We start from the raw sequence: 16,205 nt of genomic DNA on the forward strand, positions 1-16,205 counted from the left end.
TTCACTCCATGGATGATGCTCAAAATGTTGTCTAAATAACGTGTAAAAGATATTTGGCGGCACAGTTAACACAATGCAATTACAGTTCAATTCCACTGTCTTCTGTAAGAAGTTTGTATGTCCCTTCCTTTGAACCGTGTAGGCTTCCTCTTGGTGCTCTGGTTTTCTCCCACAGTCTAAAGATGAACTGTTTGGTCAGTTAATTGGTCATAGTAAATTGTCCTGTGATTAGGCTGTTGTGAAATAGGTGGGTTCCTGGGCAGTGAGACTTGTTGGGCTGGAAGGGCCTGTTCTGCACTGTATCTGAATAAATATCTAGATAAATAGATCTTTGGATAGGAAAGGTTTACAAGGAAAGTTAAAATCAAAATCGAGTTTATTGTCATACGCATGGGTACAGTGGAAAATTTTACTTGCAGTAGCAGGCAGGCAGATAGCATCAGATAGACAGCAGTCAAAAAGGAAATACACAGTTATTACGAGAGCACAATAGAAATAAACAAGGCCCATTTTAGTGCAAGTGTTGTGCTAGTTGTTTCAAGAAATGAATGATTGAAGAGAAGGAGCGGTTCTTGAACCAGGTAGGGTAGGAATTCAGGTTTCTCTGAGTGAAGATGGCATGGTCCGGATGGTGGGGATCTTTGATGGACTTTACCTTCTTGAGGCAGTGCCTCTTGTCGACACTACCAATGGTGGGGAGGGCTGTACCCGTGATGTATTGGGCAGAGTCCATATTGGGGTATGCATCCAACAGGGGCGAATGGGAATAACACAGATGGGTATCTTGATAGCAAGGGCAAAGGAGGGCTTGTTTCTGTACTATACGACCTGCTGGTATTGACCAGTACATTGTTTATTGTAGAGGGAGCTTTACTTGATATCTAATGAGTACGTGAAGGGACAGTGTAAAGGGACCATTACTTAGTATCTGCCCTATAAGTGTGACAGGACTGAGAGTTTTCCTAACTGAACCCGTACAATCACAGCTTACAGGTTGAATGTGCTGGGGCTTTTCTCTTTAGAGTAAAGGAGGATGCAAAGTGACAATAGAGATATATAAGATGATAAGAACAATAGTTAGAGTGGACAGACATTGCGTTTTTCCCCAGGGCAGCAAGGCTAAAATGAGAGAGCGTAGTTTTAAGGTGTTCGGAGGAATGTACAGGGAAGATGTCAGAGGTAGTTATTGTTGTTTTTTCCTTACAAAGAATGGTGTGGAATGCACTGCCAGGGTTGGTGGTAGACACAGATGCATAAGGGACATAAAGAGACTCTTAGATAGGCATAAAGAAAAATGGAGGGTTGTAGGAGGGGAGGGTTAGATTGATCTCAAAATTGGTTAAAAGTCAGCATGACATTGTGGACCAAAAGTGCTGTAATGTTCTTTGTTTTATGTGTTGGGTACGTTCTGCAAGGCAGTGTAGGAGGAGAGCTTTCCTTTATCTAACTCTGCAGGTGTATCTTGTCTTAGAGATATTGGTGTTGACACATACATAACTCTCAGCTTAAATAAATGGAGGTGTTAGGGCAAGATCACATCAACAGTCTGTTGTATATTGTTGCTAACTAAGAACTTAAGCTTAAGGCAAAAGGTGAAGGTTGGTGGGATTAATAGCCTGTAGATTGGATGGAGGTCAATATCCATACCCAAGTGAAAATAAAACGAAGTGGAGAGATCTGAGCCAGTCCTGGTGAAGAGTCTCACGTCAGCTGTTTATTCCCATCCCTAGATGCCTGACACGCGGAGATCCTCCAGCATTTTGTGTGTTGTTCAGTATTTCCAGTTTCTGCTGAGTCACTTTTGTTTGAAGTGAAATGTGTTCAGTCAGAATGGGGAAATTGAGGTGTGGAGCACTTGATTGTGCAGGGGGGATTCTTAAAGGCACTTGGGCAGATAAGGGCTAGATGCATACAAATGGGAATAGCTTAAATGGGCATCTTGATCAGCATGGATTGTTTGGGCTGAATGATCTATTTATGCGCTATAGTCATTGTCTTTGTGTATATTTAAAGTGGAGGTTTGCAGGTTCAAAAGGAATAGAATATTTAGGATGTAATGCTGAGGCTTCAAAGGGTATTGGTGAGACCACATCTTGAAGGGTGGATGTGCTGGCAATGGAGAGGGTCCAAAAGAAGTTTCGATGATTATCCCAGGAATGAAAGGGTTAACAAATAGCAAACACCAGAGGGCTTATGTACAAAGTTAAGGGAGGGAAGTTTAGGGGAGACATCAGGGGTAAGTTTTTTACACAGAGGGTTGTGGGTGCCTGGAATGACTTGCCAGGGATGGTGGTGGAGGCTAAAACATGAGGGGTATTTAAGAGCCTCTTGGACAGGCACACGGATGAAAGAAAAAGAGAGGGTTACTGGGTGGTGTGGGTTTAGTAGTTTTTTTTAAAGGGATATATGGGTTGGTAGAACATGGAAGGCCAAAGGGCCGTAGTGTTCTAGTGTCTAGTATGAGGAGCATTTAGTGGTTCTGGACTTGTACTCGCTGGGGTTTAGAAGAATGGAGAGGGGATTGCAACAAAATCTACCAAATATTGAAAGGCCTAAACAGAGTAGATGTGGAGTAGGGGAATCTAGGACCGGGGGCAAAGTCTCAGAATAGAAGGATATCCTTTTAGAACAGAAATGAGGAGAAATTTCTTTAGCCATAGGGTGGAGAATCTGTGGAATTCATTGTCAGAGGCAGCTATGGAAGCCATGACTTTCGGTATATTTAAAGCAGTGGTCGATAGGTTCTTGATTAGTAAGAGCATCAGTGTTTACGGGGGTGAGGGGGGAGACGGCTGGAGAATGGGGTTGAGAGGGAAAATAAATCGGGCATGATGGAATGGTGGAGTAGACACAATGGGTCAATTCTGCTCCTATGTCTTATGGTTTCATTCTCCCTGTCCTGCTGAGTTCCTCCAGTTTCATGTTGCATCAGTCATAATAGAATTGCGGAGCAGATTTGATTGGGTTGAACGGCCTAATTCTGGCTCTTGAGTCTCTGACTCTGAGGGAATACTTAAACCTAAAGATGAAAGGAAGTGGAGGGAAGCCATGTGGACAAAATCAGAGGGAAGGAATGAAAGACCTTGATCTACTGTGCGTTTCCTCTTGGGGTATCCGAGCTGTTCAATAGTGTACTCTTGTTTTTGAGGTCCATTCACTGGCTGCCTGTTGCACATAGGATGTGGAGTTTTTGGAGACAGTTCAGAAGAGGTTTACCAGGTTGCTGTCTGGATTAAAGGGCATGAGCTAGAAAGAGTTTGCACAACTACGAGCTATAAGGGGTTGGACAACTAAACATGGGTAGTTTGCTCTGGAGCAGTAGAGGCTGAGGAGTGAAGTTTGTAAGACTGAGAGGCATAGGTGGGTAGACAGCCTTTTCCCAGTATAGAAATGTCAAGTATGAGAGCGCATAGCTTTAAGGAGGTGGGGTGGGGACCATTAAAGGGAATGTGAAGGGCAAGTTTGATTTTTGTATACAGTGGTAGGTACCTGGAACGCACAGCTAGGCAGCTGTGAGCGGTAGTGGAAGTAGAGAATGGATAGTCAGAGAATGATTGATCAGGGCATCAAAGGTTATGGGAGAAGGCAAGAGAATGGGGTTGAGAGAGAATAAAAAATCAGCCATGATGGAATGGTGGAACAGACTCAATAGACAGAAAGGCCTAATTCTGCTCCTATGTCTTATGGTCTGTGGGCTTATGATACGGGCCATGTGCAGGCAGCAGATGTTTACTTAGCATCAGATAGTGTGGGCTGAAGGGCCTCTTGTGGAACTGCACCGTTTTATGTTTTTTGCAATGTTAGAAGCACCAGTAGGGGAGTGACCAAATTTCCCTTTAGCATGCTCCCACAGTCTGAAAATGATCAGATTGATGCAGGGGAGACCTCCGATGGGTTGCTGTTTGGGCTGTATCTGCTCAGCAGCACATCACAAAATACCAGCACTGAACACTGCAGTGTGGGGGTGGGGGAGGTGGCAGAATGCAGAGTAGCTGTCCCGTGTGTATTGTTTTCTTGTTCTACCCTTTGTTGTGCTACCCATTAATTGCTTGTGAAGTCTTCTGTACGAAGAGATTTCAGCTGAAAGCTCACAGTCCAATTAGTGTCAGGAAGATTGTCAGGAGCCATCAGACAGGAGCAGATAAAACCTTGTAAAGGATATGTTTCTGGCCACTTTCAGGGCTGCTGTCACCAGCCTGTCAAGGGGCGTCATCAAGTGAATGACGATCCATGAAATATCTGTCTTTGAACCTCTGCGGGCTGTGGCAACGCTTTGCCTGGGTTTGTATATAATGGAGGGGTGAGGATATAGAACCTCAACACCCAAATGAGCCGTCTAGTTGATGTTGATCTTTATCCTCCACCAAAACATGTTTAATTGTAGCATAGTGGTTAGTGCAATGTGATTACAGCTCAGCGTTTTGAGTTCAATTCCAGCACCGTCTGTAGAGAGTTTGTTCGTTCTCCCTGTGATTGCGTGGGTTTCCTCCGTATGCTCTAGTTTCCTCCCACAGTCCAGAGGTGCAGACTAATTGGTCATTGTCAGTTGTCACATGATTAGGTTAGTGTTAAAATAGGTGGGTTGCCAGATGCCGTGGCTTGTTGAAATGTATCTCTAAATTAAATAAATAAATTGGTAAATTTAAGTTGCTTCATTATTGTTAAAAGTACCGATATACAGTGAAAAACTTGTCTTGCATTACATCAAAAAGCTCAAGGTAAATTTATTATCAAATTAAGACTGTCACCATATACTATGCCAGCATTCACAGAACAAAGAAATACAGTGGTATTGATGAAAAGCTACGCACAAAGACTGACAAGCAACCAATGTGCTGATACAAAAAAGGAAATAATTATTTATATATATATAAATACTGAGAACATGAATTGGGAGTCCTTGAAAGTGACTCGATAAGTTGTGGAAATCAGTTCAGAGTGGAGATGAGTGAAGTTATCCACGCTGATTTGGGGGTGATGGTTGAGAGGTAATATCTGTTACTGAACCTGGTGGCATGGGACCTAAGGCTCCTGTATGTCCTACTCAATGGCAGTGGTGGCTGGATAGCAGGGGTCCTTGAGGATCAATTCATTACAACAGTACGAGCTAAATCAATAACAGAATAAGGTGTTGCAGTATAGAGTGCATTGCAGGAAGACTTGAGGTGCAAGGTCACAGCAAGGTAGATTGTGAGTTTGAGTCCATCCTATTGTACTGGAAAATATTCTCATAGCAGTGGGACCGAACCCAGTGGAATAAAGCGTGTTCTCAGGCTTTTGTATCTTTTACCCAATGAGGGGTGGGGGTAAAGAGAATGTCTGGGGTTGATTATGCTGGCTGGTTTACTGAGGCAGTGAGAAGTATAGACAGAGTTCATAGGGGAGGCTGGTTCCTGTCATGTGCTGAGATGCACCCATAGCTTATTGCAGCATGAGCAAGCCCTGATGCATCTGAGCAGGATGTTTTCCATGGTGTTTTGATAAAAACTGATGATGGTTGATGGGGACATGCTGAATTTCTTCAGCCTCTTGAGGAAGTAGAGGGGCTGGTGAGTTTTCTTGGCCGTGGCTTCAACATGGTTGAACTGGGATAAGTTGTTTAAATCTATCACGTGTGGTCATTGTTGCCTTGAGCTCCAGCAACCTGTTGTGTCTGTATTGAGCTTGCGGTTTCTCCCTGCTCACTTCCTCTCACATCCCAGTGACATAGTTAGTCAGCTGCTGTAAATTGTCCCCAGTGGAAGTGTGTGGTGGGGGGGGGGGGGGGGAGTGTTTGGGTTGTGCAATGAGCAATCAAGAGATTAGGCTGAAAATAACACAGTAAGGAAATGGGTGTTCTCTGGGAGCCAGCATAAACTGTGGGCTAAATGGCCCCTATTGATGCTGTTATGAAATAGGAACTCCATTCACACTGAAAGTAGATTCATAAGAAGACAGGGTGTTGAAGAAAGTGTCATTCAGAGCATCGAATGTAGAGTTGAGAGGTTACATTGCAGTTGTACAAGATGTTGGTGAGGCTGCACTCTGAGTAGTGTGTTTTGTTTTAGTCACCCTGCTATAGAAAAGATGTTATTAAACTGGAAAGAATGCAGAGGAGATTTACAAGGAGGTTGCCAGAACTCGAGTGACTGAGCAGAACCAGCCCCTCGGGCACAATGTCTGTTCCAAACACCGTACCAAATTGGAATAAATCTTATCTGCCTGCACATGATCCATATCCCAGAACTTGAGGGACTGAGTGGAACAGTACAGCACAGGAAAAGGTTAGGACTTTATTTCTACCCCCCTTGGAGTAGAAAACTCTGATGGACGATATTATAGAATGGATAGGGTGAATACCAGTCTTTTTATCTCACAAATTATGAATTGGAGAGCATAAGTTTAAGACTATACACACAAAATGCTGGAGGAACACTGATTCAGCAGGTCAGACAGCATCTAAGGGTGAATAAACAGACAATATTTCAGGTCAAGACCCTTAATCAGGATTGGCGAGGAAGGGGAAAGATGCCGGAATAAGAATAAGAGTGGAGAGGAAGGAGGACAAGCTAAGGGTGGGGAGGAGTGCGGATGAAGTAAAAAGCTGGGAGGTGACAGTTGGAATTGGCAAGGGGCTGGAGAAGAAGGAGTCTGATAGGAGAGGAGAATGGACCATAGGAGAAAGGGAAGGATGAAGGGCACCGGGGGAGGTGTTGGGCAGGTGAGAAGAAGGAGGCCAGAGTGGGGAATTGAGAACAGGGAAGGGGAGGGAGGGGGAGGCATATGAGGTTGGAATATGAGGGGCTGTTCCTTCACCCTGTGAGTGGTGTCATTGTGGTCATGGACTGACATGTCAGTACAGGAATGGTGATAGGAGTTTAAATGATTAGCCTCTTGGCAATTGCCCTTTTTGCGAATGGAGCAGAGGTGCCTACCCTACCTATGAGAGGCATATTTTGGGTAAACGGGTAGTCCTTTTCCCAGGGTGGAAAATGTCAAGTACAAGAGGACCATGCATTTACTTTGCATGCAAGTTTATTGGAGATGTGGAAGGCAAGTTTTTGTTGTGGGTTCCCAGGTCTGGTGGTGGAGACAGATATGATAGAGGCATTTAAGAAGCATATAGACAAGGATATGAATGTTCAGGGAATTAACAAAAATGGATCATATGCAGGCAGTGAATATTTAGTTCAATTTGGCATCATGTTCAACTCTGATATTGTGTATTATTCTATGCACTGTCAGAAAACATTTCTGATCAGGCTTGAGGTTCTGGGGATGAAGGATGCGTCACAGTTTCCTGGCTATTGGAAGGCCTCGTAACAGTGGACGTGGACAGGATGTTTCCTGTAGTGGAGGAGTCTAGGACCTTGTATTTTTCAGCCTCATAATACCAGGTCAGTACTTCAGAACCGAGGTGAGAAACCTCTTTAGCCAGAGGTTGGTGAATCTGTGGAATTCACTGCCAGAGGCAACAATGGAGGCCAAGTCATTGGGTATATTTAAAGCAGAGGTTGATGAGGTTCTTGATTAGTAAGGTAGTCAAAGGTTACAGGGAGAAGGCAGGAGGATGGTGTTAAAAGAGATAATAAATCAACCATGGTGGAATTTGATGGGCTTTTTGGGCTGACTGGTCTTATTTCTGCTTCTGTGTCTTATGATCACCTTAAATCCAGAGACTTGGGCAGAGTCCCACTGTGGGTTGAGGAAGAGCTTCATTCTCACCCATTAAGTCAGACCCCTCATCGCTGAGGCTCTATGTCTGTCCTCTGCAGCCAATTCTGTGAGAGGTGTAGAGGAGCTCACCCTGGGCTAATATTTATCTCTCGGTCCACGTTCTGCAAAGCCTAATTGTTACAGCACGCTGCTGGTTAGAGCTGTGGTTTGTGCAAAATCGCTGCCGTGTCCCACGTTGCTATAGCAATGTCATTTAAATATGCAAATGACAGCAGAAAATGCAGCATAAATCAGCAGATTAGGCCACATTTGTAGAAAGAAATATTTTTGACAAAAGCCTCTTGAACCTGAAAAGTTAACTCTTTTTGTACAGATGTTGCATGATCTGCTGAGGCTTTCAAGTATTGCCTGATTTTTTTTTAAAACTTCAGATTTTGAACATCTGCCACATTTGATTTAAAAAGAGAGGCTTAGGTAGAGTGGAGAGCAAAGAGCTTACCCTGTTCTTGAGATTCCGCAACTAGTGGGCATAGATTTAAGGTTAAAAACCAAGAGATGTAGAGGGAGATTTGAAGATGAATATTTTTACCTGTAGTGTGTTTGAATTCTAGAGTGCTCTGTCTGAGGGGGTGGTAGAGCCAGAGACTCTCGTCATATTTAAGAAACATCTGGACATCACCAAAGCATAGTACGCTATAGACCAAGTGCTGGTAAATCCAATTGGTTCAGTGGGCATTTGCATTTGGCATAGGTGTGGTGGGTGGAAGGACCTGTTGGTGCTGGAATGTGTGGCAACACTTGCACATCCATAGATTGTGTCGGATGTTGACACAAATGCAACATTTCACTGAATGTTTTGACATGCATGTGGCAAATCTGAATCTGTTGCTGTGCTCTGTGACTCAAGAAAGGAAATACTTCATTGCTCTGGAGCATCTTGGAGTGTCCAGACAGACATAAGCAATATGGGCTGTTTGTTTCTTTCGACAAGACCAACTAGTGGTTTTTAAAATCTTGAAAGTTTTTCCCAAGTTGGGTAGAGGAAGCTGAGGGGTGACCTTGTAGAGCAGTGGTTCCCAACCTTTTCTATGCCCCACACACCTAGGAAATGTTTGATTAATGTTTGCACCCCCTACAAAAGTAATATCACATTTGAAGATGAAGAAGTCTAATTTCTAATGTTTGAACCACAAACTGAACCACATACAATTCTGCGGGTGAACAAATTGAACTTAAAAAAATAAGCTTTTAACTCAGTGCATAAAATGCAAATATAAATTGAGCAATCAGATTCTAATTTATTCAGAATAAATTGTAAACAGTAAATTGATGAGAATCCTCAACTCTGAGGTGTAACTCTCAGGTAACATTGATGAGACTCCTCAACTCTGAGGTGTAACTCTCAGGTAACACTGATGAGACTCCTCAATGCTGAGGTGTAACTCTCAGGTAACACTGATGAGACTCCTCAACGCTGAGGTGTAACTCTCAGGTAACACTGATGAGACTCCTCAACTCTGAGGTGTAACTCCCAGGTAACATTGATGAGACTCCTCAACTCTGAGGTGTAACTCTCAGGTAACACTGATGAGACTCCTCAACGCTGAGGTGTAACTCTCAGGTAACACTGATGAGACTCCTCAACGCTGAGGTGTAACTCTCAGGTAACACTGATGAGACTCCTCAACGCTGAGGTGTAACTCTCAGGTAACACTGATGAGACTCCTCAACGCTGACTCGGGCAGCGGGAGACTGGAGTGCGCTTGGGACAAACGTTACTACCACTTCTCACGGTACACTGGCAGCTGGCTGAGTAATGACTTCTGACTCATCACTCAAGCACACAAGCCACTCTTTGTCACACTCCCTGAAATTCCATCTTGCACCCCAGGTTGGGAACCCCTGTTGCAGAGGTTTATTAAATCACTTGGGCATGGAATCTAAAACTAGAGGGAAGAGGTTTTAAGGTGAGCAGGAAGATACTCAATGGGGCACGTTTTTCACCCAGACAGTGGTGTGTATGTAGAGGCAGAGCTGGGAACAACTGCAACATTTAAGTGGCACATAGGCAGGTTCATGGAACGGAAGGGTTTAGAGGGATATGAGCGAATAAGACTAGTGAGATGGGCATCTAGGTTGTGCTGTATAACTTGAATAGGGTTTATTATTGTCACATGTACAGTGAAAGGCTTGTCTTACATACTGTTCATACAGATCAAATCATTATATAATGCATTGAGCTAGAATAAGGTAAACCAGTAACAATGCAGAATAAAGTGTACCATCTACCAGGTAGATCCTAAAAGTCCATGGGGGTTGGCATTTTTGGGTAAGATCAAGATGAAAGGCCCTTGATACTTGCAGATAACCAACAAGGAGTCAGGTTGCAGTGCAAATGTGAAACTTGTCTCTTTAGGGAAGGCATTTGGACAGGAGTTTGGATGGGAGATGTTTAGAGAGATGGGCGGATAGGACAACCTCAGGTAGTCTATTTGGTTGGAGTGGAGGAGTTGGGCGACTGGCTAGTTCCCTTCCTGTGATTGAATACAGGAGATGAATTTAAGAAGCTAGATAAACAGGGGAAGGAATCAGGGTAGGGGAGAGAGGGAGGGGGAAGGAGATAGAGGCATGGAGAAGGATAATGAGATAGTGTCAGTTAAGTATGCACAGAATGAATGGGTGTGGGGCAGGCGCAGATCAGCTACAGCGTGTGCTCAGTGTCCACTCTGCCTTTCCCCCAGGGAGTGGGTGATGAAGAGCAACATGTTGATTGCCATGATCATCTACACGTACCTGCGCCTGATCGTGGACCACCATGGCACCCCGCCGCTCCTGTCCCTCCGGCAGAAGGAGGTGGACTTCTGCATGACGCTGCTACGGGAGAAGGTGAGTGCTGGAAATGGCCAGCGGGGTCTCACATGGCACTAAAACTGGCGGATGATGTCCAGCAACATCGCTCTACCCATTTCCTTTAGCTTAGCTGGATTATGGACAAATGAGTACACTTGATGCGCGATAAACAGTCTCAAAGTCCGCTGGAAAACACCTGTGCCTCGGACAGGCGACGACTCCCACACCCAAACTACTGTCCAGTGCCCATTATCAAGTGTGCTCACTGGAGTGGCCCACGTCAGGGCAGCTTGAGAGATCCAGCCCTCCTGATTGTGACTGACAACATGATTTTTTTCCCCTCCAGTTTATGGACTGTACAATGATCGGCCGGGATCTGGTCCGCCTACTTCAGAATGTTGCCAGGATCCCCGAGTTTGAGAAGTTATGGAGGGACCTTCTGCACAGTCCGCAGTCTCTCAACCCCCAGTTCACAGGTACGGGCTGTTAATGTCACACAGTCGGTGGGAAGGGCATTGTTTCTATGAGCTATGTCAAGAAGGTTAAATATCAAAAGTAGGAATCGGTACATGGGTGCAAATCACACATGGGATTACAGTGAGCTAAAGGAGATTAATGTTGAAAAGCCGCAGCCTCTGTTTCATGTTTGACTTTTGGAAAGTGGTGGAAGTGGTCTGTCACTATACAACACCGGGGTATGGTTCAGGTGGGGACGGGTCTGTCACTGTACAACACCGGGGTACGGTACCGGTGGGGATGGGTCTGTCACTGTGTAACACCAGGGTACGGTACCGGTGGGGACGGGTCTGTCACTGTGTAACACCAGAGTACGGTACCGGTGGGGACGGGTCTGTCACTGTACAACACCGGGGTACGGTACCGGTGGGGACGGGTCTGTCACTGTACAACACCGGGGTACGGTACCGGTGGGGACGGGTCTGTCACTGTACAACACCGGGGTACGGTACCGGTGGGGACGGGTCTGTCACTGTATAACACCGGGGTACGGTACTGGTGTGTGGGGATGGGTCTGTCGCTGTACAACACCGGGGTACGGTACCGGTGGGGACGGGTCAATCGCTATAACACCGGGTTACGGGCCTGTCACTGTATAACACTGGAGTACAGTACCAGTGGAGATGGGTTGGGTCTGTCACTGGAAAAAAACGGGTATGGTACCGGTGGGGACGGGTCTGTCACTGTGTAGCACTGGAAAGCAGAATCAATGGAGACAGGTCTTTCACTGTTTAATATCGGGGTACAGTACTGGTGAGGTTGGGTCTGTTGCTGTAATGTTTGGTGCTGTTGGGGACGGGTCTGTCCCTGTATAAAACTGGGATAGAGTACTCCCAGCTTCTTACCTAATCTCCCTTCCCCACTCATCCACCTTCCCCCTCAACTGCCAGCTTGTACTCCTTCCCCTCCCCCCTCATCACCTTGTTCTGGCCCTTTCAGCTCCAGTCCTGAAGAAGGGTCTCAGCCCAAAGGGTTGACCTCTCCTTCCAGACCATAGATGCTGCCTGACCTGCTGAGTTCTTCTAGCATTTTGTGTGTGTTGCACTGCTTATCAGGATGAGTGTGACAGACGCAGTACTGGTCTGGATGGGTATAGTACTGTTTGGGGCAGGTCTATAATTGTAGACCTGGTATAAGGATCTAGTATTGGTAAAGATGGTGGCAGGGGGATGCATGTCACTGGGGTACAATACTGGGGGGGAATAGTTTTTGTACGAGAAAGACAAGAGATCCTGCACCAATCCTTGAGTGCACTTCACCTGGAGACTCTGGATCGTCGGTTCATGTCCTCTGTTAGTCTTTTCTGTTCAGAGCCTGATGTTGGGCTGAGTCCGCTCTGTTATCTCCCAGAACTGGGAATTTGTTCTCTTAGAAATTCCTGTTGGAATGTGGCTATCACTGCGTTTTATTGCAGGTTCCTCTGTTGTTTAAGACTAAACATCTTCCTGAACAATTTGACTTTGAATTGGAGTTGTGCAAAGACAGGATTAGGGGTCTGCTTCATCAAGCAGCTTTGCTCTGTCTGTCTGTCTGTCACAAAAGGCAGGTTCGCCTGTGGCCAATTCAACCTCCCATTTCTGTTCCGACATGTTGCTTCATGGCCCCTCCTGAAACTGAGAGGTTGGAGGAGCAACACCATGTTCTGTATGGGCAGCCTCCAACTTGATGTAATGGACAGCCATTTCTCCATCTGCTGGCAGTTTCTCACCCCTTCCTCTATATTTTTCTATTTCTCATTCTGGCTCCCTCTTACCCTTTCTTTTCTCCTCACCTGCCCATCTGGTTCCCCTCCTCCTTCCTTTTCATCCATAGTGTACTGTCTTCTCCTATCAGATTCCTCCTGCTTCAGCTTCTACCTCATCCACCTATTACTTTCCAGCTTCTCACTTCATCCTCCCTCCTCCACCCACCTACTTTCCCCCTCACTAGGTCTTCTCTGTCACCTGCCAGCTTGTAGTCCTTCCCCTCCTCCCCACCACCTCATGACTTCTGCCCCCTTCCTTTCCTGCCCTGATGAAAGGTCTTGGCCCAAAACGTCAACTGTTTATTTTCACCCCCCCCCCCCATTGTTACCTCCTGTTCTGTTGAGTTCCTCTAGCATTGTGTGTGTGTGAGTTGCTATCAGTGAGTGAGATGCTTCTTTGTAAAGCAATAATCACCAAGCTTACAGTCTTGTATAACTGTGACTGTAGTTCTATTAGCAGGCCTTTGAAGCCCACATTCAGTTCTAGTTCTTCAGCTGCTTTGATGTGTTACGTATCCCGTAACTTACCAGCAAAGATAGAGAGGTCCGTTGAAGTCTGATGTCACTATTTTCAAATGTTTTTATTTATAAAGGGGTACCAAAGTAAGGTTATTACAAACATTCAGATAATGCACGTCATCAATACTCAATCTAAAGCGCGGGTATAGTAATAATCATCATTATGAAATGAGCTCTACTGTTGTCTAGGGGATAATATACTGTCCATTGGAAATATAAAAGTCACTCAGAAATCTGCAGGCTTCAGCCTTTTGGGAATCGCTGGGTTTCAGATGTTGCGACAGAGAGAGAGAGATTGGTGAGAAAAGGAAAAACTTGCCGGGTCTTTATGAAGCATCCGTTGAATCAGGGGAGCGAGCTCCCCCACCCCCCCGATGTTAGTTAAAAGCGGTTTTCCGTGATTCCAGCCACAGATTCCAATCCCGGAATCCTAACACACGTGGCTTCCTTCAAAATGGCTTCCCGCTACAACGGGATCACTCTCGTGTCTTCTTGGTGCGTCTGAAGGGGCTTCCCCCCCCCCCCCCCCCCAGACCCTCCTTTATACTTCCTCACGGGGTCGCAGGTGTCAGTCAGGTTGGGATGATGCAATCTCTCTCTCAACCAGCCCACTTTGCCCGAGGGCTTTACACATGGTCTCCATGAGACAATAGTCACTGTCGCCTTATTTTGCATCCCGGTGGAACGCGGTACTCTGCACGTCTCTCTCTCTCCCACTTCCTGTGTCTATTCAGCACGTCTCTCTCTCTCCCACTTCTTGGGTCTACTGACCCCCCCCCCCCCCCTCAACTAGTGCTCCTGCGATTCTCACAAAGGAGGGGGCTGGGATCATAACAGATGAAACTCAAATTCACATCCTCAAGATTATTCACCCAGCAACTCAACTGCTGCATCTTCACGTCCTGGAGCTGTGGTGGGTTCCAATGAGTTGAAATCCACTGCTTTTGAGTAATATCTCCGGCCTTTTTATTTTCCCTCCTCAGGTATTCTGCAGCTTTTACAGACCCGGACATCCCGGAAGTTCTTGGCATGCCGCTTAACACCCGACATGGAAACCAAATTGCTGTTCATGACCTCCAGGGTAAGTTGGAGTCTTCAAAGTTCAGAGTATGTATACTGGATACAACCTTGAGATTCATCTTCTTGCAAGCAGCCACAAAACGAAGAAACACAATAAAACCCATTTTTTAAAAACCCATGCAACAAAGACCATCAAGAACGCAATGTGTGTAAAAAAAAAGAACAAATCGTGCAAACAATGAAAAAGTAAAAGTGACTCTACATCCACAGAATCAGTTCAGCATTGAGAGAGAGCTGATAGTCACAGGCCACGGCCTCGGAGTCAGTTCAGCAATGAGAGAGTGCTGATAGTTACAGACCACGGCCTCGGAGTCAGTTCAGCACTGAGAGAGTGCTGATAGTTACAGACCACGGCCTCGGAGTCAGTTCAGCACTGAGAGAGTGCTGATAGTTACAGACCACGGCCTCGGAGTCAGTTCAGCACTGAGAGAGTGCTGATAGTTACAGACCACGGCCTCGGAGTCAGTTCAGCACTGAGAGAGTGCTGATAGTTACAGGCCACGTGCTCGGAGTCAGTTCAGCACTGAGAGAGTGCTGATAGTTAGGCCACGTGCTCAGAGTCAGTTCTGCACTGAGAGAGAGCTGATAGTTACAGGCCACGGGCTCGGAGTCAGTTCAGCACTGAGAGAGTGCTGATAGTTACAGGCCACGGGCTCGGAGTCAGTTCAGCACTGAGAGAGTGCTGATAGTTACAGGCCACGGGCTCGGAGTCAGTTCAGCACTGAGAGAGTGCTGATAGTTACAGGCCACGGCCTCGGAGTCAGTTCAGCACTGAGAGAGAGCTGATAGTTACAGGCCACGGGCTCGGAGTCAGTTCTGCACTGAGAGAGAGCTGATAGTTACAGGCCACGGGCTCGGAGTCAGTTCTGCACTGAGAGAGAGCTGATAGTTACAGGCCACGGGCTCGGAGTCAGTTCTGCACTGAGAGAGTGCTGATAGTTACAGGCCACGGGCTCGGAGTCAGTTCTGCACTGAGAGAGTGCTGATAGTCACAGACCATGGGCTTGGAGTCAGTTCCGCACTGAGAGAGAGCTGATAGTTACAGGCCACGGGCTCGGAGTCAGTTCAGCACTGAGAGAGTGCTGATAGTTACAGGCCACGGGCTCGGAGTCAGTTCTGCACTGAGAGAGAGCTGATAGTTACAGACCACGGCCTCGGAGTCAGTTCAGCAATGAGAGAGAGCTGATAGTTACAGGCCACGGGCTCGGAGTCAGTTCAGCACTGAGAGAGTGCTGATAGTTACAGGCCACGGGCTCGGAGTCAGTTCAGCACTGAGAGAGTGCTGATAGTCACAGGCCACGGCCTCGGAGTCAGTTCAGCACTGAGAGAGTGCTGATAGTTACAGGCCACGGGCTCGGAGTCAGTTCAGCACTGAGAGAGTGCTGATAGTCACAGGCCACGGCCTCGGAGTCAGTTCAGCACTGAGAGAGTGCTGATAGTTACAGACCACGGCCTCGGAGTCAGTTCAGCAATGAGAGAGTGCTGATAGTTACAGACCACGGCCTCGGAGTCAGTTCAGCACTGAGAGAGTGCTGATAGTTACAGACCACGGCCTCGGAGTCAGTTCAGCACTGAGAGAGTGCTGATAGTTACAGGCCACGTGCTCAGAGTCAGTTCTGCACTGAGAGAGAGCTGATAGTTACAGGCCACGGGCTCGGAGTCAGTTCAGCACTGAGAGAGTGCTGATAGTTACAGGCCACGGCCTCGGAGTCAGTTCAGCACTGAGAGAGAGCTGATAGTCACAGGCCACGGGCTCGGAGTCAGTTCAGCACTGAGAGAGTGCTGATAGTTACAGGCCACGTGCTCGGAGTCAGTTCAGCACTGAGAGAGAGCTGATAGT

The 16,205-nt window shown here is 46.5% G+C and overlaps 1 protein-coding gene across 5 annotated transcripts in view; it reads left to right on the top strand.

Moving 5' to 3' along the window:
• The window catches only part of ints3 (integrator complex subunit 3), a 169,234-nt gene that overhangs the window by 48,967 nt on the left and 104,062 nt on the right, over window positions 1-16,205 (top strand). For all 5 annotated transcript variants that reach the window (XM_059980055.1, XM_059980054.1, XM_059980050.1 and 2 more), the window contains exons 7-9: window positions 10,398-10,542; window positions 10,853-10,982; window positions 14,269-14,366. In XM_059980055.1, coding sequence (XP_059836038.1) covers window positions 10,398-10,542; window positions 10,853-10,982; window positions 14,269-14,366 — 373 coding nt within the window. The remainder of the gene's footprint in view (window positions 1-10,397; window positions 10,543-10,852; window positions 10,983-14,268; window positions 14,367-16,205) is intronic.

Source organism: Hypanus sabinus, chromosome 9 (genome assembly GCF_030144855.1).
Source record: "Hypanus sabinus isolate sHypSab1 chromosome 9, sHypSab1.hap1, whole genome shotgun sequence".
Classification (NCBI taxonomy): domain Eukaryota; kingdom Metazoa; phylum Chordata; class Chondrichthyes; order Myliobatiformes; family Dasyatidae; genus Hypanus; species Hypanus sabinus.